General features: G+C 37.7%; 1 protein-coding gene across 5 annotated transcripts in view; it reads left to right on the top strand.

Annotated features, from left to right (window-relative positions):
* INPP4B (inositol polyphosphate-4-phosphatase type II B) overlaps positions 1 to 17340 on the top strand; it is a 426088-nt gene that overhangs the window by 151346 nt on the left and 257402 nt on the right. For 4 of the 5 annotated variants that reach the window (XM_067567968.1, XM_067567967.1, XM_067567971.1 and 1 more), the window contains exons 5-6: positions 523 to 641; positions 2761 to 2877. In XM_067567968.1, the coding sequence (XP_067424069.1) occupies positions 523 to 641; positions 2761 to 2877 (236 nt within the window). Of the gene's footprint in view, positions 1 to 522; positions 642 to 2760; positions 2878 to 15139; positions 15189 to 17340 lie in introns of those variants that run through there. The other variant, XM_067567972.1, reaches the window with a different exon arrangement.

The raw sequence follows: 17340 nt of genomic DNA, 5'->3' as shown, positions 1-17340 counted from the left end.
ATTTAGATCTTTACCCTGTGATTAATACTATCAAGTAACTGATAATGTGTTGTTAGAACATCTAAAGCAATGTAATCGTTGACAAATTTTAATTGGTTTAGAATTGCCCTGAAACAATCAAATACCATAAAGTTTGCCAGACACAAGATGATCAGGTAAGGCTGCCTGAGAGATTTAATGGCAAATTAGCTGAAAGCCGATGTTTTAACTTTGAAGTTATCCACTGTCACAGAGCGTGCCTGTGTGCGTGCACATGTGTTCATATATAAGAGCTGATGAGCCTCTGGCAGGGAAGCCCTGCAGGAACTGCAAATGTGGTTAGTGGAAATGAAATCTCAGTTCAGCTCTGCAGCATGTGACTTCCTATTTCTCTAAGGTACTTCCAACGGACTTCCTGTGCTAAATCAGATCAAGTCTTCAGAGATTTAATCCAGAGCTGTAGCTTAGCCTGCTTTGTCCCATGGTAGAGTTTTCTCTGAGATTTGTTTTTAGGTGTTTTTTTTTCTCTTGTGCCATTTCCAGCATGCAAGAATCTTGTGGCTACTGCCCGTGATAGGAAGCTGAATACATTTGTACAGATCTCAGTAGTACATCCAGCAGAACAGACTTTGATGAGATATTCAAGCACTGAAATTGTGGAGGTGAGTTTATTTTTATTACATTACCATTCATTCATAAATTTTGTATTATTTCCTTAAAAAGTAAATGAATAGTTGAAACAAGTTAGTACATGGTTTTTAGTATGCAAGCTCACTGTAGCTATTAGCAAAGCATACCTGAGGATGTTCTGCAGTTCTTGGCATATAACCAGGATAAACAGTCGGAAATGAACTTGCCTGTTCTTGAAAGGTCTATTTTTTTCAACAGGAGACATAAAGAGTAGTCTGGCTTTTCAGATATAGATTTAGAATGAACTGGAGAATATTTGCTCTCATTAAAAAACAAAGCTATGTAAAATTAAAGCTAAAATATGAGTGCAATGAGTTCTCAGCAAACATTTTAATCACAGAAGAATGTAGTACACATTTTGTAGTCTGTTATCTTTTCATTTTTGTTTTATTCTCCCCTCAGTTGGAAACTTGACATTTTTGCGGGTTTAAAAACGTGTACTTGTTTTTTATTGGAAAAGGAGGGGTATGTATAGATTTAATAACCTGTTTTACATTTTGTAGCAAAAGTTGCATGTTGCTTTATTTGTATTTCCCTCCCGAAATTTCAGTGTCATAACATAAACAGTAAAGTTTGTATTTACTCTGACAATTACATAAATCAAACTATGTAGCACAAACATAACTTTTGATGTACAAAATATTGGAAATGATTAATAAAAGCAGGAAAGTCTCCTGCAAATAAAAAATTCAAAATTACTTTAATAGATAAAGTGAGTTGTTTCATAAATCTAAGCCATAGGAATGTTTCATAAACACTTTGTGTGATTTTCTGATTGCTGCTGACTGCTCATTCAGTTGTCATGATTTGAACCATCAGCCATCCTGAAACTGCGTAACTCGAATAGCCTGCAACAGATCAGGATGGTTCAGTGCAGACTGTCTAGCTTGATGTTCTGTTGTAGATGGAATGGATGATTCAGACAGAAGTAGACTCATTTTCTATTAGGAGGGTGACCCAGATTCTGAACAGAGCTTGGAATTTGTCATGTTCACGCTCTGGGTGTCTGTGGTTAGGACACTTCCTTTTTAGCAGTTGGTGGATTTCACGAAACATGGAAAGTACACCAAACTAATGTTATGTGAGTTATGCCAAAAACTTCATTGCATTTATTAGGAAATTTAAAGATATCTTCACAGTAATTTTCAAAATACATTTAAAGTTTGTTTTTAATAAAATCTTGTTATATGTTTATGCCCAAGAAATGACAAGCAATGGCTTCATATGGTATGTTTCAAAGTTTTCATATGTTAGAACTTATTGTTGTTTCTAGTGTAGCACTATTTGAAATTGCTAGAGCTAATCAGAAAACTACCAACTTGCTGGATTCCATCATATCCCATTGTTGTATTGTTGTTTAAAAGAAGAAAAAGTAATATTGAAGGTCTGTAGCCGAAAAATGATGATTAGGGGATTTCATATTTTGTACCATACATTTTGAAACAGATATTTAGCATCAGAATGTCTACTTTTAGAGTTCTTTTTTAAGTCAGTCTGAGGTAAGATTGCAACTGAGTCTGCAAAAATCAATGGTTACATTTTTAACATCAGAAGGCAATCATTGGTTAAGAAATTGAGTTCATTGTCAGTATGATACTTAAGCTCATTAATTTTTTAAAAATTGTGTTAATATTATTGTGAGCACTTTCCTTTGAGTGGTTTAATCAAGCAACAGCTTTTGTTGTTTGAACAAATTATATCTGTGTCCACTTAAATAGACACAGAAAGTAGTAATAGTTAGCCCTAAGGAAACACTTTTAAAAAATGTCTTACTTTAAAATGAATGGTTTATCACTGAACACTATTAAGTGTACTGATGTATGGTGACAGGGCCACTTGAGGGCATTTGTCATCATTTGCTAGACCCTTGTGTATCTCAGAAGCACCTCTTTTCAGTGTGATTAAGTTTCTATGCCATTAAGTTTTATGTTGCTGACTTTGGTAGCATTTGGCAGTTCAGGTTTCTCTTTACTGTAGCAGATATATTTCCTTTAAAACTCCATAGTTTCTGCACACTCGTCCATAATTACATACTGCACAGTACACAGCTGCTACCTTACTGAATCTGAGCTGTTTACTTGTGCTATACAGGGAACAAGAGACCCACTGTTTTTGACTGGCGTGACATTCCCACCGGAATATCCTATCTATGAGGAGACTAAAATAAAACTAACAGTCTATGATGTCAAAGATAAATCTCAGGACACGGTAAGTATCTAGCTCCTTTTCTTGCATAAATATTATTCAGACTTTTTCTCATAACGTTTGCTTCCTCTTTCGCTCCCCCCCCCCCCCCTTTTTTTAGCAACATTGGAAACTGAAGAATATGTATCATTATTACTCAGAGTTGTTTTTGCTTTATTTCTAAAAGTATACTTATATATTTTTCATGAGGATTAGAAAAGTGGAGAGAAATTATTAATGGGAATGTTCCTTCCCTCCCTACCCCCTTCAGACGGACCATGTATTATTGTTTAACTTGTTCTATGAAACAGTGCAGGTATTTCTGGGGAAGAAAAGTTTACTATTGTGTGCCCTTTTTTATTGGTGGCAGAGAACATATGGAATAGAAAGAATTAATAAGACTGTAAGCAGAGATATGTTACTGATCATATAATACTATTTATGGAAAAACAAGACAATATTAAAGTCTGTTGTTTGAGGTTTAAGAAAGGTAATGGATAATCACATTTTGTTTTAATCTTTTCAGTGTTGAAATCTGTAACTCCCCCAGCACTACCAGTGTTGTTATCAATAGTGAAGGGTACAAGACATGCTGTGTGACAAAAGAGAATTTAACTTAAACCATATAGGACCAGATTGATAATCCCTTATGCTGTGAGCAGTTACTTGCATGAATAGACTATTGAAATCAATGGAGCTGTTTATGTGAGTAATTAATCACTAATACGAGTAAGGGTGATACAAGCTGATGTATAGTAACAACAGTACCCAAGCTCATTATCTAGAGTCCTCAGGTAGAAAATAAATATACAATTTAATATCCTGATGGTGCCACGGGAGTTACTCACGTGAATGACATGCTCATGTGCACAGGCATTTCTTCAAAAGAAAGGAGCAATGTTTGTTGTTTGTACATACCTAACTTCAGTTAGGGCAGTGGAGATCCCACAGTATGGCTGGGCAGAGTATTTGGCTCCCTAGAGATCAGTTTTCTTCTGAACCTGGGGAATATTTTAGGAATGGTGTTTGGAATTTTTTGTATCGGTAGAGATTTCATGGACTAAGATTATTTCTATTATATTAAAGATATTGGAACCAAGATCACAGTTTACCAGATTGAAGTATTAATTTAAGATAAAAACAGTTAAAGGGCTTTTTACAGATTGGGCACAGAATTAGTATTTTTTTTAAAAAGATGGAAAAGTCCAGTAGAGCCAGAGTGTGGTTCACACTGCAGAGATATAAAGGGGAATAAATAATGTGCCTGCTATTTTTCCCACCCAATACCACCATCATCATCTCTGAAGAAGTGGGTGATGAGTGGACAGGAAGGGGAGGAGGATTGGGTGGCAGAGCTTTGACTATGCCTCCTCCTCACCAGAGCCCCAGACAGAGCTGCTGAGTCAGTATGGTGGGTAATAATATGCTGCTGGTATGGGCAGTATGATATGAGCAAGGCGATAGTCCTAAAGCACAGTGTTTTCTCTGCACCACTCCTTGAGTGACACAGCTATATGGTATAGATTGCACAATCTAGCCCACATAATTAATATGACTTGTGTATATTTTTTTAAAACCATTCCATAGTATTTAATACTTATCTATGCTGTGGAATTCTACAGGATAGTTCATAGAAACTAATTTTCTCTCAAATTCCATAGGTTTTTTTACAGTAATCTCTATAGACCCTATTATATCCTTGTAGAACCACATTTCATTCCTATTAAATTTTATAGTAACTTTCCATAAGGGAAATTTTTTCATGCTATTTTTAAAACTTTATATGTTACAAATATATTTAGCATTTGTAACATACATGATTAAAACTGGACCTTAATGTTACAAAAATTAACTAAGTAGTGAGTTGTATTATAAATGAATCCTCGTGTGGCCCACCCACAATGCGTCTTAGTTTCCAGTCATTCTGGGGCCTTACATAGATGCTGGTAAATAAACTAGGGGAAAAAGATTAGTCATTACTCTATACTTCTACATGGCACTAAAACTAACCAAAGGTGACCATGTTTGCATCCATCAATGTACACAACTGATTTTGAGACCAAGTAGTTTGAAGAACAAAAATCAAAGCTGCTATCCTGCACCATCTTAGTTGTTCTTTTATTGTTTCTCCTCTACTTCAGTTGAGGCTGAAATAGTTTAAAATAAGATAAATTTGGCATGTATTAACATTTGTTGAGTGTTGGGATTTAACTGTCAAAGCAAATGGATGGGAGCATTTTCATTTATTTTGCCCCACCCCCCATTCTATCAAAATAAATGTTGGCTCTCATTTTCAAACTCACTGGGTTCAAAGCAGATTCAGAAATTGCGGGTCTAGTTTTGCTCACTTTGTTCACAAAACTAGTCACATTGAAGAGAGAGGGTACACCCATTGTGAGACTATCAGAATTTTTTGCCCTGGGAATGTGCTGTGTGAGTCTCCCTTTTTGAACACTTGACTCAAAAAGATCTGAGAGTATCCCTGCAAAGTCCGTGTTCCTGAATCAGAAAGCAGACTGTTAACTTCTCTCCTGCCTATCATTTAACTTGCACTTATATAACAAGTGCAGATTAATTATATTTAAATACTGCTTAGCTCATACTACATTTGCTGTACTTGACACACTGTACTAGCTACACTTTTCTACTTTTTTTTTGTGCATCTGTCTATCATGTTGGCCACAATTGCATCTTGGTTCTGTAACATTTTCTATAATCATGACTTTTTAAATATAATGAAACAGAGCCTTTGTTGTTTAAAAGGCTAGTCTGCCTAGGTTAGGAAGAATTTTTTGTTAATGAAAGGTTTTCATATGAATGGAAATTTTAATAAAAACAAGGCTATTTCTACATTACTTTGAAGATGTAGCTGGAATAAAGAAGTTAATACAATGTGTTCAGGTTAGCACGGAAATTCGAAAGCTATAATTTTAAATTTAGCAAGCGAAGCCATGCATACATGGCATTGGCTGCTGCCACATTCTGAAAAATGTACAGTGACATCTGTTTCCACATCACAAAGATTTTCTTTCCATATTGCCATAAGCCAGTTTATTTATGTTTCACTGACTTAAGTCAGACTGTCTTTAAGATTTGATAGTTGAGTTTTGTCTTAATGTTTCGGTTGCAGCTGTTCTTTAGATCATTGTGCTAGAAAGCCATAATATGCAATGTTAAAATATTGGGTTTTCCCTTTTAATATAGGCATACAATTCTTAACTTGAGCAAAGGATTTAAAATTGATTTCAGGATAGCATGCCCATGTTTGCACAAGTAGGTCTAGCAAATTTTAATGCTGAAAGGGATTCACTCTTTTCAGAAATACTGCATAGCACTAGTCAGATAATAGTATCATATGACCAGCAAAGCTACAGAAAATATAAGGTGAAACAGAGGAATGTAAATTACAGCTGTGAAGAGAGCATGTCTAGTTATTAGACTGAGTCAGGACTCCTAGTCCTATAAAAATTAAAAATACTGCATTGATTCTGTAGTTACAGTCCCAAACACTACAGCATACTATTTTAGGTAATTACTGTAAAATACTGTATATAGTTTCTATAAGGGTGAGTTCTTCTGTTCCTAGCTCTGCTGCTGACTTGCTTCGCTGGTGTGACCTTATGCAAATGAATTAACCTTTCATTTCCTCAAACATCCCATCTGTACAATGGGTAAAATAACATCTACTTACCTCACCTGAGCTTTGTTTTTAAAATGCTATAAGAGACTTGGAAGTGCTAAAAGTGCTATTGAGAATAAGTATGACGTGTTATCGAGACGGGATATCCTCCTGACTGCCTGTGGAGGGGACCTTCTACACATGGATCGGAACTTCTCCCCATGAACGGGAAGCTCAGGAGCTTCTGCAGCATGTTGCTCCGGTCTCTGGCCCCTGCAGAGCCCCCTCACCCAGGTCAGTGTGCAGGAGGAGATGGAGACCAGGAGATCTGAGGCTAGAAGGAAATGCCTCTCATCTCTCTGGTCCAGCCAAAGTTACCTGAAAAAAGTTATACAAAGTCAGGGAACTTGGGGGCTACAATTCAACAGTTAGAGTCTGACAGCACACCTGAACAGGGGACCACTGGAAGCCAGTGTATGTATGTCTACTAGGCCTGGCCTCCTGTGGATCCAGGGGATCTACCAGCAATGGAGACGATCCAGTGGTGTTTACCCTCCTCATTCAACAGGATGCCGTGGGAAGCTCTGTAAAGGAATTTCATTGGAGAGTTCCAGGCCCAGAGATGGGGAGGAACAGGATGTTCTAGCCCACAGTTGTTTGTTAATATTTATGTAGCCTTGTTTCCAAGACCCATATTCATTTATTTATAAAATGCACGTGTGGTCAGGTCTTCTCATTTTTTAAAAACACTTGGAAGTAAAAAATCTCTGTAAAACTTCAAAAGGAGGAACTCGATGTATTCTGGGATTACATCTAAGTGAACCTCTGATTTTTGTGCATAAGTTAAATGCTGGCATGCCGAAATAACCCCTTTTGGATAGATTCAACAACTGGAATTCACGAGGGGCTTCTAAATTACAAATAGCCATCCTAATGTTGCATTCCCAGAGCAACAAGAAACAGGAAGCATACAAGGCAAATAGGATATAGCACAGTCCACATGCCCTTGGTCTCTCGTTTCTTTTATCTCAACATTTCCATTTATTGTTAACAGTAAAAAATAAAAATAGATCAAATTATTAAAGAACTTTAATAGGAAACTGGGAAAAATATGTTTCTGATTTTAAAACATATCTTAAAGGGACAAAATCAGCTTGTTTAGGCCATAAAAAATTTGCCTTTAGCTGTTCTTTCTCATTGTGGCTCTTCATGTCTGAATCTTCAAGTAAACAGTCCCAATTTGAATTAAAAGAAGTTGTCATTCATTTGTTTTTTATTTTTAATTTCATGCCATTGTAAGTATATCTTTTAATAATGAATTGCATTGGTGTAATTGGAAATGAAGAACTTCTGTCGTAAAAGAAGTATTTTAAGATAAGTCAATTTTGGAGCCAAATCCAAACTGACAGTGTTCCATGTTCCCTAGTGGGCTTTGATCTATATCACAAAACCACCATACACTTTGGCACAATTTGCTATCTCTGCTAAAGAGGCCCAAGGCTGGAATACCAGAGATGCTGCAGATCAGGATTTGAAACACATTAGCAGAGATGTATGTGGAAGCTTGCACAGCACCTGCCTGAACTATGCCTGCCTCTAGCAATTGCTATTAGTCCCTCACTTTTGTGAACACCACATTCACAGAAAAGGTCTTTATTTTTTTTAAACGGCAAGAAATATTGACGTTGATAGGCATAAGAACTCGTGCTTTTTAAAAGAAGAATATTGGGGGGGAGGGGTTATAAAGCTTCATTTTCATTATTTGTTTGTAAAAGATTAAGGCAAATAAATCTCATGCTGAGGCTCCCAAAAGATCATAACACTTGAACCCTCCTTGATCTTGTGTGGATTTGACCCAGTTCTACACACACATTTCATGCAGCCCTGTTCCCACACGTTTAGACATTGCAGACATTAGTAGATTTCCTTGGTGGATCTGATATGTGTACTTATTAAAAGTGGCATCATGAATTGCTGATAACTTACTCTTCTTCCCAAGTAAGTTATAGGAAAGTCTGATAGAAATTGGCAAGAAATTAAAAAGATAACCAGAACAAGCTGACATATGAGGAAATCATTACTGATGTCTTCATAATTGTGTCAGTCTGTAGTGATTATAGCTACAACCAGAATTGTATTTTCTTGTAGGCCAAGGAGCTGATCCAAACCCAGTGATGTCAGAGTATTTCCATTGACTTCAATGAGTTTTGGATCAGGCCCCAAATGGGCCAAGGCCATGGGCAGTGATAAATGAGGGTCAAAATCCGTTGGTGAGAGGAAGAGGAAAGAGTTAAAGAAATGTTTTTTCCTAAAGAAAATTCCATTTTTGTCTTTTAGACTCCTCTGATGGGAGTCTAATTACTTGGAGTTCAGTCCTTCAAGTTGCTGAGCTCCCTTTGTTGATGTACTGAATACTTCAAATTTCCAGCTCTGTTGAAGGGTCAAGGCCTTGGATTCTGTCTGGTTCATTCTTGATATTTTGTATATTTGTCAAAACGCAATTGGTACATGAGGATTTAAGACATACAACTTCTCTCTCAAAAATGGACTCTTTGTGTACAGAGAAAATGCGTTGCTGTTGCCTTTTGTACTAACAGCCGAAGCATGTGTGTTAACCAAAAAGAAGCAATTGTAATTAGCCATTTAAATACTGCTTTTTGTCCTGCCATCATATTCTTCATACGGTTATTTCTATTTCCCTGCCCAAAAGCAAATTCTAGACTAAAGGAAATAATTTTAACAATTTTCCTAATGATTTTTTCTGGGTTTTTTTAGATTTATTATCTGAATTCTTTAGCACCTTGAAAAGTCAAATGTTATTGATGTAATTATCTTCTCAAAATATCTTCTGCCTTTACAAAAGTGCACCAATCCACACGATATAGAGGCAGAAATAAATGTACATGTTCAGAATTCAGCTCTTCAGTGAGATTATATCAACTATCAATTATATCAACTAATATAAAGTATTTTTAGACATAAACTTTGAAAGAATAAAAAAACCCAATCATATTCCAAATGGCTGCAAGAGCCTGGAATTCACATATTGCTTTACTCTTGTAAAAGTAAGAAACTGGGATCATTTTGAACATGCAGGCTAGTTGTTTTCTAAAGTATTGGGTTATAAATTTCTGAAAATAGAAAACCAGGTAAATTCAAACAAACTAGTATGCAGTCCTTTTTCCCACTATGTCTCTCTCAGAAATAATTACATTTTTTACAACCATAGATACATTTGCATCTGAAATTGTATACCAGTACTGTAAAGCTGGGGGCATAGTTGTCAAAAATTCAAGCCAGAAAATGACAATTCTGGTAAAATATAGGGTTTTCTCTTCCTGAGAAGAGCATACAGTAAACCACTCTGGGCTAAAATCCTCTATGCTTAATCTGATTATGGAACTGATCTTTTTGTTTTGTTTTCTGACTATTAATAGAATAGATCATGGGAGCAAGAATAGTGAATAGTTTTATGAACTGTTTGTGAAGGGTAAGACAAACAAAGACTGTGGTGATGACCATAAAACACTGGTAGATGCAGGGAAGGACAAGTCTATGGCCTGTATACAAAGTCTAATATTTATGCATTTATTTCAGGTTTTATAGTATATATCTGATTTAAATACTTAGGGCAATATTTTCAAAATTAACTAAGTGATTTCGGAGCCCAAGTCTCATTTTCAAAAGTGTCTGAGGACTTGTCTACATGCAAGTCCCGGGGAAGTTAGTATAAAATACGTAGGGGTCTGAATTTTAAATGCAATAGATATTAAACATTAACTCTCCATGTGGACACTTTTATTCCACACTAAGGGCTTGTTGTTTAGATGAACAGTTAGTGTGCGGCAAGGTGGGGTGTAAATCTACAGTGCACTTAGCGTCCTTGTGAACCCTGCTGCTACATGCTAAAAGTTCCCTAGTGCACATTGACCTACTCATGTTACAAAGCAGAGCAGATTAAAGCACAGTATGGAACTGTTACTACACAGCAGCAGGGTCCATATGGACAGTTAGTGCACGGCACACTAGAATGCTGTAGATTTACACTCCAGCTTGCTGTGCACTAGGTGTTCACTAAACAAACCCTAAGAGGGTCTTTGTGTGGTATAGATTAATCCAATTCCCAAGTGGAACTCTTAGTAAAGAGTAAGAGTACCTGCGTGAGAATCTAATGCAGAATTGCTAATCAGCACTACCTAGTCCGCACCAGTTGTTCCATGCTTTTTTCCCCTGCGTAGACAAGTGCTTAGGAGCCTTAGTCTGACTGAAAGTCAGTGGGGCTTAGGGCTTCTAGGTCATTCAGGTGCTTTGGATAATTTACCTTTGGTGATTTTGCAACATTAAAATGATCGTAACAATATTTGTATGTAACAATAAACAAACCAAGCTAGCTGCACATAATCACCATTCTATCCATTAACAGCTCCATTATGATGATAATAGTAGTTCTCAGTCCAACGCAGAGTTCTATCCATTTCTGCATTACAGCCATCAAATACCTAGCAATATTATGGGTAAGATGTGTGTAATGTTAGCTCTACTTTTATTTCATGTACTGGAGCAGGATCTATTTTCAGATGGCACATTACAGTGATGGGAAAGTGATACAGATTTCAGTAAGTAAAATGTGGGATAGTTTAGTCGGGGAATGTGGCGTATAGTTTAAATATAGAAGAGGTGGTATATGTATCTTTATCTGTATAGAGAATACAGAATGAAAAGTCAATATTTACATATTATATTAAGATTCTCAAATAACAAATATGTATTAATAATCACACCTGTATCTGGATGAAGTTTTTTTTGCTGTGAATAGGCTAATTGTTGCTGATATCCTTCTCTTTCCTGGTCCTTGAGAATCCCTATAAAACTGTATTTAGTTATACCCTTTTTGAACCTGATCAGGGAAAGATGACAGATTTATTAAAGCAAACCTTAACTCCAAAGTGAAAAAGTGTATAATTGATCTGAGAGGTACAAATATTTCTCTACAGAGGATTTTTTTAATCCAGATCGCCGTTGATACAACCAGATGCTTGTGCTGATTTCATTTCAAGTGATATAAGATGTCCAAAGTACTCTAAAGGTGACTAAATGTCAGAGTTACTACAGGAAACTTAAGCCATGAAAAAATGTCCGATCTAGAGAAGAATTCCTCAACCCCCAGAAATCTCCCAGGCCATATGAAACTTGAAATGCCAAAAAATTCTAAATAAAATGTACTTTACTCAGGTATTAGCCATATTTTATTCTGTTTGAACAGAGTGAAAGCAAAACAAAGCACCAACATTTCATCCCTTCTGGGAGTTTATGAAGGAATCCTCCAAATAAAATGAAATGATGTTAGTTCATTATGCATTGCATAAGTATTTTTATAGTTAGTCTTATTGGCATTTGTTGTATTGTGCCTTGGGACTTATGCTTTTTCTACTTACTTTGGTTCATCCCACTCCTAGTTTCCCAAAGGGATCTCACAGTAGGCACATGCAAAGATTTTTATGATGCTGTGTCTCTGTTGATATGCATTTCTGTAACTTACTGAATTATACTTGCATATTTGAATCATATCTGCAGTCTCATATAGCTGCAGTCTCAGTCTCACAAATCTGCAGTGTGCCCGGTCCATCCCCACCACCAGGAAAATGGTTCAAATAACTGGTCGTTCGAAAGATTGGTGTATGTAAAATCAAAGTTCTACTATAATGTTTATTGTAATGTATCCCTATTGGGCCAATAAACTATCAGGCATGCCAGTTAGCAGATTTTAGCTGTGCTTTTGGAGAGCTACAGACAGCCCAAGCATAATTTTTTTTGAGCCCAGTACAAACTTGTGACACGGGCCCCCTCCCACACACACATCACAATCCCTCCTCCCATACATACAATCTCATGAGCCATGAAAATTATTTTCCTTATGGTAATGGGGGTTGCAGCCTGGGCTGGGCCCCCCAGGGCGGCCGGGCCCTAGTAAAGTGTATCCTTTCCCCTCCCCCATGTGGGGGCCCTGGCTAGAGAGTCATTCTTTTGTTACAGAAGACTACGTTTTGACCATAAAACATGTGTTTGAAACTGTTCCTGCTGAAAAGCAAAACTCCTGTTAACTCAATGAACAAGACCATGCACCATGACCACAGAAGTGTGGTTTACCAAAATCTAGCAAGCATATGTGCAGCCATGCACAGCAGTGGGAAACTTGCAGTTCCAGTGAGCAAGTGCTCCCAATTAGCGCAAAATTGTCTGTATTTTTGTGTGTTAAGTGTATGTGTGTATCTGTTCCACCAAAATTTGTGAGCAGAGGCAGGAGTGAATAGGGCAGCCACTCTCTGGGGCATGTTTCCCTCTTCAGCTTGCACAAAACTGATTGGGTACCTCAGAAGGAGTTAACAATGCTCCAAGTGAAGCAGCTCCAACAAGTGTGGGGTTTTTTGTTTTTTGTTTTGTTTCTAAATTTTATGCCTGTGAGATGCAAGGGACAAGAGCTTCTTCATCTTTCCAGCATCATCTGTGACGTCCTAATCAGCAAAACTGTTCTGGGTAGCCTTATGAATTGTCTTCATTGTCAATATTTTTTATTTATTTTGCCAGTGAGATCACTTCAGACTGGATTGTCTGCCTCCGTGATAGCAGAGCTGTGTCATGTGGGACAAAAGTGATTTCTTCCCTGTTTGAGCTTCAACTCATGTCTCACTGAGATCCTCAGGGAGCTTGAGCTACAACTTGGATTTTGATCCGTAACCTTCTTAGCTGGTGAAATCCAGCATAGAGATCTTGAGACTATTATTTGGACAGATTCCCAGTGCCTCAGTGCAATTACTCATGAAACCATCTCTGAACACTAACAGTCTGGTCAGTTATTGCCCTATATCTAATATCCCTTTTTTAATTAATCCCTAATTAAGTTGTGAGGAGGAAATGCTAGCAGTTTCTGGAGTCCTAACTTCTGTCAGATTTCTGTCCATTCTAGTTTTAGATTTGGTTATGACAAGAGAGACTGCATTGGTCTCATTAGTCAGTGATCTTCTCATTGTGGACAAAGTAATTGTACATGCTCATTGTTTTAGATCTATCAGTAGTAGCCTTCAGTAGTAGTTAATATTGTGGGCATTGTGGACTTAATCAAGGATAGTCACAATTACTCACGAGTGGCTCTATTCTTTCCTTCCTAAAAATGCATTAGGGTAGTATCTGATCTGCCCCAAGGGCATTTTCACATGGAGCTACAACAGGGCTTCATTTTCTCACCCCTGTGGTTTAATGTGTTTGTGAAATGTTGTGAACTACAGTGCTTTCAGTGTGCAGATCACAAAAATCTCCATTTCATTAAACCCAATTGGTGCAGCTTTTCTAATGTTTAATCAAGACAGGTTTAGATGTCTGCATGCTTTCTTAGGTTCAATTTGGATAAGGCTCAGAAGACGTCAATTATAGGGAATGGAAGTGAATATATCTGCTACTTTGATTGAGGGAATTTGCTTTCCTTTTGTCATTCAGTTTGGAACTTGCTTTCTTGTAGATGCTAAGCGTTTTTGAATGTCCAAGTACCTGCAGAGGCCAAGAATATATTTTTCCATCTGCATTTGGCTGGAAGGTTGCAATCTTTTGTTTTAGATGAAAACCTTGCTACAGTTATCTATGTCTTTGTCACCTCTAGCTAGAATTAGTGCAGTGCAGTCTACCTGCAGCTGCTCTGAGAAGTGCTATCTTGTGTAGAATCTGTCAGCAGTACATCTCTTGAGAAGCATGTTAGGGAGCTCTGTAGTTTAGGCTAAATTACTGTTAAACCTTTTGACCTGAGCAGTTAGCCAAAGTTCAAGAGCTTGTAGGTTGTTTCCATTAGGAAGAGAAATTCATATGAAGTCAGGTATTTCTTCCATTTAATCCTGTTTATTTACAAAGAATGTACATACGTAATGTCTTTTTTCCCTGAACACAGTAGGAATCAAAGAGCAAAAGCGAGTTTCTCTGTGCACAGCTCCACATCTTTCCAGCCAGCACTCTATACCGAAGCTCTCCTTTTAATGTTTTCTCACGTTTGTTGAACAAGTCTCTCTCCAGCTGTCTGGAGCTTCCTTGCTGCCTTCTCTGTGCTCTTCTGTGGTGTTTCTGCTTCTCGCTTTCAAACAAACACATACACACAGCTTCATTCAAATCAACCCCTATGTCCCTGCATTTGTTGTTGGACCCCTAGGAAACACCTTGGACCACTGCCCAGGCTTGAATGTGGTCTAGGCCTTGGGTAGTTTTCTGTTGTTTCCGCTATCACTAAACAAAGAGGCTTTTAACTGTTCCATCATTTAGTCTGATGTCATGCCCAACAGCTTCAACGAGGTGGTGTGATAGTCCAGCCACCAACAAGTAAGACAAGGTGTTGGGTTTGACTTACAGAGCCTTAAATGTTTTGAGTGTTGGCTGCTTGAGAGACTGACACTTTCCTCATGTGAGGCTTGTGATATAGCAAGGGCAGAAAGCAGTAGGAGAGTGCTCCTATTTACTACCTAGGGAGGTATGTAAGCCTCAGAATGGTCAGGGCTGTGTTCCCTGCAGATTAGCTAAGAGTCATTGGGGGCAATTAGGAGCAGCTGAGGCCAATTAAGGACCAGCCAGGTGCTTCATAAAAACCCTCTGCTCCAAAAAGACAGGGTGCAAGCTGGAGGAGTAGGAGTGCCGTGCCGTGAGTAGGAGTGCTGAGTTGTGGGGAGGAGCAGACTGGAGGAAGGTACCAGACTCAAGAAGCCAGAAGGACAGAAGGAGGGGGGAAATTAGCCCAGGGGAAGAGATTGCAGTTGGGAACATGGTGCCAGCAACACATAACTGCTTTTCATAGGCCCCCTGGGCTGGGACTTGGAGGAGCAGGTGGGCCCATGTCCCTACCCCCTCCTCAGGGAAGATGGGGTGACCGGAGATGCCCTGGCCTCCTACGAGCAGCAAGAGCTTGAGACCCACTAGGGTGGGAGGTGGCCGTTTGCCACAGGCTGCAGCAGCTAAAATCAGCCAAAGTGCTTGAGCTTGAGTCAAAATGCCTTTCGTTGTTTAAATGGGAAGGTGCTTGTGGCAAGGTGTTTTCCGGGACTAGTCCTCAGTTTGGAATTAGCTTCTCTGATCACTTGCACAGAGACAGAGATTTTGAATTTCAATCTATGTGTAATGTTTAATTATTTTTTCCATTGTTAGTAAAGAGAGTGATTTAATGAGATGTTTGGAGGTGCGTTGGAAAGAGGAAGGATTTAATGATCAAAGTCAATTAAATTTGTATGTTCAGTATGTGCTTTCATAAATAAAACTATACTAGTGCATAGAGGATAAATTGAGTTATGTTTTGAAAGCAGATGTAGACCTGCAATGCATTACCCCATAAATTAACACCTGTAATATATTCATGCTTTCTGCTAATAATTCATAGTATGCAGAAATTTGAGCCTACATAAATTGAGGTCTACTTTGAAAATCAGCCCTAATTCACTTGCCCAGGTCATGTAGGAAGGCTGTTGGGAATAGAACCCAGGTCTCCTACCTCCCAGTCCTGCTGTCCTCTACTGCCTCTCCAGTTAATGGTAGTAAGAATAACAGTATACTCAGCACTTGTATAGGCCTTCTATTTTCAAAGTGTATGATAAAACCCAACACAATCTATGAATACCAGGCAGACAGACTAAATGACTTCAATAAGGCAACTGAAGAAGCCACTGCCAGAGCAGGGATTAGAACCCAGGAGTCCCATCAGATCACATATCTGGCCTTGAGTTTACAGTAAAACATGCAGTTCTAGCTTGAGTGCAGAAAGAAAAGTACAAAGAGAAACATCAAGAACTGGGGTGACACAGCTCAGGTAAAATGAACAAGACAGGTCTTTTCTCCTAAATTTCTGTATTACTCCAAAATGGATTAATGATTACATCTTCTGTAGACCCACCCACTGCCCAAGGCTGTGTTAGTTTCTGTTGAGCTCTATTTGCTCCCAGAGTTACTGCACTACCAATGTTGAATTCAATACTTTGTGTAAAGCCTTGTGGGCTACTTTGTGTGAAAAATGCCAGAAAAAAACCCAAATTAAATATCATTCTATAAAAAACACTGAACCTGGAATGGTTATGGTGATTGCTAAAATTCTGTATGATTTGCCACGTTTTTTCTTTCCTTGAAGAAAGCAGTCTGATATATACCAATACTATCAACATGCATAATGTGCTGAATTGTGCAAATAATTTCTTTTCCTGCCTAAACAACTAACACTTAGCTATTTATAGAATGGTGAATTTTGCCCACCTAATGCCAATGTAGTAATTTCAGGTAAGTACTGCACTTTATTTGTGGTTGCTCGTTCATGTGATTTTTAAATCTTTTTGGCTTCTGTGCGTTCCTAATGAGTCCTAGAAACTATGAAAGGCTGCCTATAACATTTTATTAAAGCCATTTAACCTTTAATATTTCACCAAAAAAATATAAAGTTATCTCTTTATGGGGTGCGAGGAGAGAAGGATGATATTTTTAATTACTGTGGAATTTAATGTAATAATATTGCATAATTTATATAATTAGGAAGCAAGGTCAGAGGGAAATTACATTGAGTAACTGGAAAAAATGGATTACCTTTGTTAACATTAATAATATGGAGAAGGCATACATTAACAAATGTTTTGATAACATTCAAAATAAAAAAATATTAAATAAATAAATGTGTGATACTCAATTACATTGGTGGTGGTAAGTACCAATGAACCTTGCTGCGTTTGCTGTGCACATGCATTGTAATGAGTTTCTGTATGAAATGACTAATATAGTGAATGCAGATTGCATTAAATTGATGAATCCCCATACCTAAAATAAATGTTCCATGTAGTTTCAAGTGTAATCGTGCACAAATTGTGTGA

Source organism: Emydura macquarii, unplaced genomic scaffold (genome assembly GCF_026122565.2).
Source record: "Emydura macquarii macquarii isolate MOO-44397 ecotype Brisbane River unplaced genomic scaffold, CSIRO-AGI_Emac_v2 contig_2834, whole genome shotgun sequence".
Lineage (NCBI taxonomy): Eukaryota > Metazoa > Chordata > Testudines > Chelidae > Emydura > Emydura macquarii.
The sequence above is the reverse complement of the archived record's forward strand: the minus strand, read 5'-3'. Positions and strand labels throughout refer to the sequence as shown.